Genomic DNA, 8,936 nt, shown 5'->3' on the forward strand with positions numbered 1-8,936 from the left:
CAGAGGACCTGGGCGTGGCTGGACTCCACTGGTCAGAGGGGCCACTGCCCACCAGAGCTCCGCCCTCCCTCCGACTGCGCTCCCCACCCTGCCCACCGTTTGGGGGCAGCCAGCAGCCTGGGCACAGGTCCCTTCAGGCTTTGAAGTGACGGTGCTGGGATCCCAGTCCTGGCTCTGCCCCTGAACTTTTCTGAACCTGCCTCCCTGTCTCTCAGACTCCGGTAGTGCTCTCTGCTTCCTGGAGCCTGGGGGTTGATGGAGCTGATGGGGTGACGCTTGGGCCCGGCGCCTGGTGCAGTGAGGACCACTGAGGGCCCCTCCTCCCTGCAGCTCCGTCTTGGGAGAAAGAAAGACGCCAGATGGACAGAGATGAGGTTTTATTGAGGAAGAGCCCAGGAGGGGAGGAGGGTCCCTGGGGTCCCACCCTGTGGCCTCTTGGGGCCAAGGCTCTTGGGATACTAGAAGCCAATGAGTGTGGGCATCTGAGCCCCCACGGAGTCACCAGTGGGGGGGACGGCGGTGACCTCATAGTCACCCGTGGGTGTTACAGGGGCGGCCTCGGAGTCACCAGTTGGGGGGACAGGGGTGGCCTCAGAGTCACCCAGGGGGGGCACGGGGGTAGCCCCATCGCCGGCCACTGTGGGCAGTGCCTGGTAGGTGAGGGTCCAGTACCGCAGGTAGCTGGTCCTCAGGTGCTGCTTCATGGAGCTGCCATCGATCTTGTTGGTGATCTCCAGGTAGTTACCATTTTCTGTGGTGTAGGGTTCCCAGTGCGTGGGCACAGCCGAGGAGCCCGTGTTGGGGTCCCTGCAGAGTGAGAAGAGGCTGGAGACCCACGCTTCCAGCCCAGCTCTGCCCCCTCTGAGCTGACACGGGGCACCACGGTCCCTCGCCAGGATGGGGCTCAGGCGTAGCTCTCATCCTCATAGGCAGACAGGGACCCCGAGGCTCAGGGAGGCTAAGGGACCTGTGCAAAGTCTCGCAGCTGGCAAGCGAGGGAATACAGACTGGAACCCAGGCCTCAGGGCCTGGTGGCAGGAGGCCCTCGGCCCTGGGCTTGACCCCACACCTTACCCAGTTCTGGCAAAGTTGGTCCAGTAGGCGATCATGGCCTTGGAGACAGTCCTGTCTTGGGGCCGGTAGCCCAGAGGGGTGGCAAAGGGCTTCCCGAAGACGTACTGGATGTCATCGGCGTGGTCGGCCCCCACCCAGTTGGGGTAGACAGGCATCCGAGAGGGATGGGAAAACAGGTAGGCGTAGGTCTTGGCGCTCCTGGAGGGGGGAGAGAGACACCCAAGTAGGCAGGGCACTCACCTGGGGCTGCCCAGCTCAGAGAGGGACCCTGTGGGGAGCACGTGGCAGGGCAGGGGAGGGTCTGGGGAACTTCCACAGACTCACGGGGAAACTGGGATTCCCTCGCCTGGGGAAGAGAAAGCTTCAGGCCAAATTTATGCATTTGTGGGTCCTACGATTTTGAATGTATTTACATCTCACCTCTATAAAATGTTCTGAGGCATCTTCCGCCTATAATTCAGTATCAAGAAGGACATTTTTCTCTCCAAGTGAATTTGCATTCTTCAATTGATTTCACAAGGCATATGCCCTCAGCTGTTTCCCTTTTGACCTTGACTGACAGGAAGCTCAGAGCTAAATTTATTTGCTTAGTTGCTGCAAAGCTTTCATCCTAGACTTCTAGGTATAATTTTAACTTCCTATCTTTTAAGTGTTCCTTACTTATTTTTTATTTTAATTGGCTATGATTATATGGAGGTCTTTAATGTGGGTTATGGGCTTAAATTATTTTGTAAGTTGCCAAAGGGGAGGCCCGTAAGAGTCAAAGAACGGAGGCCGTCATCCAGTGTTCTCTCCGTCTACACAGCGTGACTAGTGGAAGGCAGACTGGAGAACTGCCAGGAAGGACTAAGGGTGCAGAGCCAGGCAGGGCAGGGGGTCGTGGGAGGGTGGCAGGAGAAGAGAGGCCCTCCTGGGTCTTGCAAGGACTCAGCAAAGTGGATCGTGCAGGCACAGGTGGGGACTCCCAGGCAACCCGGCCACCTGTGAGCTGCCCATAACGAGGCCACAGCCAAGAAGCTGCAGCAACCCAGGCGGCCCCCAGGCGCCGCCCCTGCCCGGATCCTCACTTGGCATTGGCACTGTGCTGGGCCAGGGCAATCTTGGTGGGCACCAGGAAGAGGATATCGGTCTCAAAGTCCACCACGGTCTTCTTCTTGGTCTCCTGGGACGAGTCCTGGGCCCAGGGCTCAGTGTAGACATCGAAGGCGGACTTGGCACCTGTGAGCCCCTTGGTGATGGTGAGCCCACTGACCAGCTTGTAGAAGGACTCACTGCGGGGACCAAGTGGGCACTGACACTCCCTCTGTTCCCGTGGGAAGGTGTCTGCCCCGCCCCCACCAGCCTGGGTGAACGTCCTCGATCCCAACCTCCCTCCCCATGCCTGCCGCCTCCAGGCTGGCCCCCAGGCCGGCCCCCAGGCCGAGTCCTTCCCAGCAGCCCTCCAGCACGCATCGCCCTGGGTCCTGCACCCCCTGCTCACTCCGTGACATCCTTGTTGTTCTTGTTGATGACTGGCATGTCGATGCTGGCAAAGATGTGGCCGTCCATGTTGTTGGTGCCCGCTATGTAGTCAATGTCGGCGGCGTTGGCGTACAGGTTGACAGGGTCGTCGGGGATGAAGTCTCCGTCGATGACAGGGGTGAAGCCCAGATAGTGCAGCATGGGGTCTGGGGCAGAGCCAGCAGGTCCCTGCACCTCCCAGTGTCCACCTGACCCTCCCCGTGGCCTGCTGGGCCGTGGCTGGAGACCCCTCCCTTCTCTGACCTAGACCAGCGTTTCCCGGCCTGGGCACCGCGCACGTTCAGGCAGGACGATCGTGCTGCGGGGCCTCCCGAGCAGCGAACCTGGCCTTGACCCGCTCGCTGCCAGGAGCACCCTCTCCCCAGTTTGTGATGACCAGGAACATCTCCAGACTTTGCCACAAGCCCCCAGGGGGAGAGCCACTGGTCTGGGAGCCAGGTCTATCTTCTGGCTTCAGTGTCACCCTCTCTGTCCTCCCTCTCTTCTCGCCGGACTGAAGTCAGGAGGGAGGAAGGCCCAGAAGGAACTGAGGGAACTAACAGGGAGGGAGGCGCCCTCTCTCAGGGCTGGTTCCAGTCGGTAGCTGGAAACTGTGCGCGGCCTGCACTGCCCTCCTGCTGCCCTGAACTGGCCCTGGAGGACCAGGCAGCTGGCTGGGCGGGGCGGGGTGCACTGGCCGCCATTAGGCACGGCCCAGTCTTCTCCCAGTGGGCTGAACTGCCCGCTGTGAGTCTTGCCTAGCGCACGCAGGCCGGCTGCCGGTAGCCGGAGATGCGGGTGGCGGCCCATGCTGCCCTTCACCTTAGAGGGACGAGCAGGAGGGAACTGGCGCCCGCCAGCCGACGAGGCCGACACTCAAGCGTCTGCAGACGGCCCCCAGCCTTCCTGGGTACGGAACAGTGGAGCCGGAAGGGCCAAACACTTTGCAGGTGTGCAGCAAATGTTTGCGGAATGAATGAATGAATGAATGGCTGTGTAGCACATAGGCTCTGGGTCTGGGGTCTGTGAATCTCCCCGAATTCTTTGCTGTTTACTGCATACATGCGCATGGTCGGGGGAGTGGGGTCCAAGCACTTATCAGCTCCCCAAAGGGAGGCGCACATGACTCAGGGAGGATAGGAAGAAAGAATGCCCCCCACTTACGGCTGCAGCCACTGAGGCCTGTCAGGGGGCTGGCAGCAGCTACCTGGGGATGCCAGCGGTGGGTGACAGTGCCCTCCCCGAACCTCGAGACCCCACACACTGCCCTGCAGCGCCCACTCACAGTCCATGCCTGTCAGGGGCATCTTATAGGCCAGAGTCACGGCTCGGGGGTCAGTCAGCTTCAGGCACTTGGCCATCCTGGTGGTATTGTCCACGGGGCAGCCCACCTTCTCAGCAATCTGGGGGCGGGGCAAGGCAGGCAGGTAGCTGAGGCCGGTGCCCAGGCGCAAGGCAATGTAGGGCCAGGAAGGGTGCAGGGCAGTGAACGGAAATGAGGAAGCCCCTGGCCCATCCGCAGCGAGCCCTGCCCACCGTCCCACTCTCTGCCACTTACCTTTGTGGCCCAGAAGAGTGGATTCTTCTGGATGACCCAGGGGCTCAGCGCCACACCGCTCTGGCTGATGGCTCGCTGGATGAGGCCCTTGTTGTAGGGGGAGAGGGTCTGCAACACCCAGAAGTCCCGTCACCAAGGCTGAGCCCACCCTGCCCACCCTGGGCTCGGCCGAGGACACCCCAACAGCTGAGCTCCAGCCCCACCCTCCCAGGTCCCTCCCAAACCCTGGGGTAGGCTGTCCCTTGAGGGGTCCCCAGACCTGCAGAGAGACGCTGGCACCTCCAGCCGACTCCCCAAAGAGGGTGATGCTGTTGGGGTCCCCCCCGAAGGCCGCGATGTTCCTCTTCACCCAGGCGATGGCCATGTGCTGATCCCGAAGGCCATAGTTACCTGGGGGCAGTGCAGCAGGGGCGGGGCCTTCATCTGGGCCTCTCCGTGGTGGGGGATGGGCGGCTAGAGAGGAGCAGCCCAGGGGCCTGCACGGGCAGGTGCCAGTCGGTGTGGGAGGGGCAGAAAGGTCCTCAACAGCGTGGACACCCAGCAGAGCCCAGGGTGGTGGATGGCAGGTCCCCAGGGGGTGGAGGAGGTGGGGGTCGGGGCAGGGCAGGGAGCAGGAGGCCAGGCTCCCGAGTGTCCCCTCCCTGCCCCAGTCCCGCCTGTTGTCTGCGCCCTGTGGTGTCTGTCTGCTGTGTCTCTCGCCTCAGCGTGTCATTTTCTGTCCCTCACTGGCCCTGCCCGCCTGGCCTCTCTCTGAGCCTCAGTCTGTCCGCTGCCTGTCTGTCCTGCGGCCCCTTTGATTCCACAGCTGCCGGGGGGCTGCAGTGTCTCGTGACTCAACTCCAGCCTCTGGGCCTTTCTGTGGGACTGTCAGGAGTTGTTTGGGGCCCGGCGCTGAGGAGTGTCCCCCCGCTGGGCTTGGCACTCTCAGGGTCAGGACACCTGCTGTCCCCCCCCACCCCATGCCAAGGTTCCCACACACCTGGCAGGTTGGCGTCCCCAGTGCTGAGGAAGCCGAGGGGCCCAACGCGGTAGTTGAAGGTGACCACGACGACGTTGCCACGCGTGGCGATCTCCTCCCCATCGTACAGGTAGTTATCGAGGAAGTTGGCCCCGTGGCCAGCCCCCATGAGGAAGGCGCCTCCGTAGATCCAGACCATAACGGGCAGGTACCGGGAGACTGAGAGGGGGGAGCGCGTGGTGACAACTTGTCCAGCCCTCTCCTGAGCAGCAGGTGCACCCCACCCCCCGGCGCTGTGGCTGGGGTTGGGGAGGGACACTTGGGGTGCTGCCCTGCTTGGGCTGGGGGACCGCCAGTGGGAGATCCTCCCATCTCTGAGGATTTCAGGCAGGTTCAGCCTCACTGGCCCGAGACACAGCCAGGAGCAGGGCCGGGCTCCGGCTGCTTGGGGGTTCCCATGAGAAGTGGGGGAGCCAGACCTTCCTTCCTGCCCTGGGGGACCCAGATGTTGAGGTAGAGGCAGTCTTCATCCCCGTTAGTGTTGTCCTGGGTGATGGTGGCCTGCAGGCATCGCTTCTTGAATTCCTTGGCCTTCAGGGTCCCTGCGGGTGGTGGGCGGGGCTGGAGTGAGGCCGTGCCCACCACACCAGCTCGGGACAGGCCCAGCACCCGCCCGCTCCCACCTTGCCAGCCGGGGTGCGGCCGGGGGTTCTCCAGGGCCTTGGTGGGGGCAGCGAAGGGGATGCCCTTGAAGATGTCGACAGAGTCGCCCAAGAGGCCAAGCTTCTTGTTGACACCTTCCACGAAGCCTCCTTCCGTGTACACAGCGCCCAGCTGGGAGGGAGAAGGGTGAGGCTGGCTCAGGCCTGGTTGGCCTGAATCCAGAGGGAGTGACCCGCACAGGCCTCAAAGGGGACAAATCCGCACCTGAGGCCAAGGCAGGACCCCTGCCACTTGCTTGAGGAGCGGCTTGCCGGCCCTGCCCCCCCGGGGGGTGTCTGCTCCCTCAACTACTAGTGTTCCCACTGGGGACGCCTTCCGAGAGGGGGGTGGAGATTTGGGCTCTGGCTCTGGCTGCCTAACTGTGACATTGAGCCTTAGTTTCCCCATCTGTAAGACGTGTGACAACAGTGTCTCCCTTGTGGCCTGTTTGCCTCAGATGGGAGGCCTGTCCCGCCGCCGGCTCACTGTGCACTGGGCATTTCAACCCAGCCGTGAGCTTCCCGAGGGTCCTTCTTTCTTTCTCCTTCCCTGTCTGCCCACAGGGAGCCCAGCTGGCTGGGCACGGAGTCGGCGGCCTGATGCCCAAGTCCTTGTGCGCGCTGCCTGGAAACACCTCGCTGGGGTCCCCCCACCTGGCCATCAGCACTGCCACTGTGTGCCAAGGCACCCGACCTCACGAGGGGCCTGGAGGCTGGCACTCCTCCGCCCTCTGTCCCTGGGGAAACGGAGCCTCAGAAGCTCTCCTGCTGCAAGTCACCGTGCTGGGAAGCAGCTGTCTGTCCCAGTGCCACCTCTGTGTGTCCCTGGGAAGTGGGGGAGCAGCTCTGCTCACCTGGGCAGCACGCGGTGGGGGCAGATTGCTGCTGCCTGCCTCTCACCTGTGCCAAGCTCCAGGTGGGTAGCACAGGGCGGCCCCACAGCCCCGGGCCCAGCCGGGGTCCTAGCGGCCCTCTGAAGTCTAGACTGGGGGCCCCCTGCCATGCTGGGGTGGGAGAGTGGGACAGCTGGAACTGCAGCCAGGAAGCAGCTAGAAGTGACACCTGCAGGCGCCTCGGGCAACACCTGCAAAGCATCTGAGCCTTTGTTCCCACCCCCATCCCCCAAAGGGGCAGAGGGCCAGGTCAGCCCTTGGGGACAGGGAAGTCACCTCTCAGAAGTGTCTCTGTGTGATCAAGGTGGGCGGCACCCCAGAAATAATTTGTCCGAGGACAGTGGCCTCCCCTCGGTGGCAGAAGGAGCCCAGGGCCAGAGCTTTCCCGGTCCCGGTGGGGCTGTGTGCCTCACCCCGCGGAAGCACAGACTTACAGGTGCCCCAGGGAGCTCCTGCGGCCTCCTGGCTCTCACTCTGGAGGGACCCAGGCGCAGGGTAGGTGGGGGTCGACCCCCTCGCGGGAGGAACATGAAACCAAGGAGCGCTGGGAGCCAGAGCCCTGGGTGGGGGTCAACTGGGTCTCAGGTTCCCGTTCAGGAACAGAAGTGGCGGCTGTGTGACGCTGGGCAAACTGCTTGTCTGTAAAATGGGGACATTGACCTCGGGGGGTGCTGAGCAAAGGGAGCTCACAGGGGACTCGGCATGTGACTTCTGGGACAGGGAGGGCTGTGGCTACTGGTAGAATCGTCAGCCTCAGCAAATAAAAATCCAGGGGGCCTGGTTACATTTGGATTTCAGATCAACAGTGAATCGTTTTTTAGTATAAGTAGGTTCTAAATATTGTGCGGAACGTACGTACGTACACCAAAAATTATTGGTGGTTTAACTGAAATTGGAGTTCAACTGGGTGCCACCACGAAAGGGGACGCACGCAGGAACCGCTGGTGGGATTGGTGTGGCTTCTCCTTCTCGGGCCCGTGACTCCGTCTGTCTTCCCTCCTCCAGGCCCCGTGCCCACAGTGACCAGAGCTGGTCCCGTGGGGGGAGAGAGAGGGACCCTCGCCCCTCTGCCGGGCTCTCGCTTACCTTCGCGGCGCTCGCCACCTCCAAGCAGCAGGTGAGGCCCAAGACAAGCAGCTGCAGGTGCGCCATGGTGTGGGTCTGCCTCCGGGCGCCCTCCCTGGGGGCCTCGGGTATTTATGGGGCCGGAGCCAAGGTCGCATGCATGTGCATGTGCTCTGGGACACACACAAACACACATCCGTGCAGCAATGGCCCCGGGCCGGCTGCTCCCGGGCGCCCTGGTGCCCACGGTGCACCTGCACAGGTTACTGCCCACCTGGGAGCAGAGGCAGGTGGCACGGGGGGTGGGGGGGCTGCAAGGCCGGGGACTGGCTGGGCTTGGCTCATTTACAAGGGCTCGGTGTGACCCTCAGAGAAACGGGCATGCTTCCCCTCTAGGCCCTGCCTGTCCCCAGGTCAGCAGAGGGAGTTCACAGGGGATGGGGCATGTGACTTCTGGGACAGAGAGGGCTGTAGCTGCTTACTGGGCACCAGTGTGGTTGGTGCCCTTATCTCCATGAGCTTTCAGTGCGGGCCCACTGCAATCCCGATCGAAGGGTGTGGGGGAGATGTCACCATCCGGCGTGATTAGTCCGGGGGTGGAGAGGGGAGGACAAGAGGCTCTGGGTAGACATGGAGGTGGCGGTGGTGGCAAGGGGGCTCTAGCCCAGCCTTAGGGGCTTCCCTGAGGAAAGAAAGGGCCCAAGCAAAGGCCCTGGGGCACGCATGGGCAGAGAGAGACAGAGACAGAGACAGAGACAGGGAGGGAAGGAGGCAGCGGGGGAGGGAAGAAGGGAGGGAGAGAGGGACAAGTGGGCGCAGAGGTCTGAGGTCATAGCACAGGAGGCCACTGATGTTTTCTGTGAACATGGGTCACCCTGGTAACCAGAAATGTTCGAGAAAAGTGAAAGACCACCATGAACAGTCTTAAGATGGTGCCTCTAAGAGGCTCAGAGCACCTGAGGTCACCTCTCACTGAAGACACTTTTCTGTGATGTGCACAGTGGCAGCAGTCCCAGTCAATGGCCCTCTGGCCAGGCCCTGGCAGCCCCTTCCCGACCTGGAGCCTGTCTTCCTACACCCACCACAGCCCCGCCCACGCCACCCCTCAGGTGACAGCCAGGCTGACCTACAGCTCCACCGCTGTGCCTCGGTCGGCCAGCGCAGACCTTCTCTGGGGTCACTGGGCA

The 8,936-nt window shown here is 62.5% G+C and overlaps 1 protein-coding gene across 1 annotated transcript; it reads right to left on the minus strand.

Moving 5' to 3' along the window:
- Window positions 1-362: 362 nt before the first annotated feature.
- Window positions 363-7,878, minus strand: CEL (carboxyl ester lipase). The gene is made up of 11 exons (XM_045563667.1): window positions 7,771-7,878; window positions 5,774-5,924; window positions 5,570-5,692; window positions 5,112-5,309; window positions 4,392-4,522; window positions 4,133-4,240; window positions 3,860-3,977; window positions 2,555-2,741; window positions 2,142-2,345; window positions 1,075-1,272; window positions 363-807 (listed from the first exon to the last, which is right to left on the minus strand). Exons 1-11 carry the CDS (start codon window positions 7,834-7,836, stop codon window positions 459-461), a joined length of 1,833 nt encoding a protein of 610 aa, XP_045419623.1. The 5' UTR covers window positions 7,837-7,878; the 3' UTR covers window positions 363-458.
- Between the last annotated feature and the right edge of the window lie 1,058 nt (window positions 7,879-8,936).

The sequence above is a fragment of the Lemur catta genome, chromosome 10 (assembly GCF_020740605.2).
Source record: "Lemur catta isolate mLemCat1 chromosome 10, mLemCat1.pri, whole genome shotgun sequence".
Classification (NCBI taxonomy): domain Eukaryota; kingdom Metazoa; phylum Chordata; class Mammalia; order Primates; family Lemuridae; genus Lemur; species Lemur catta.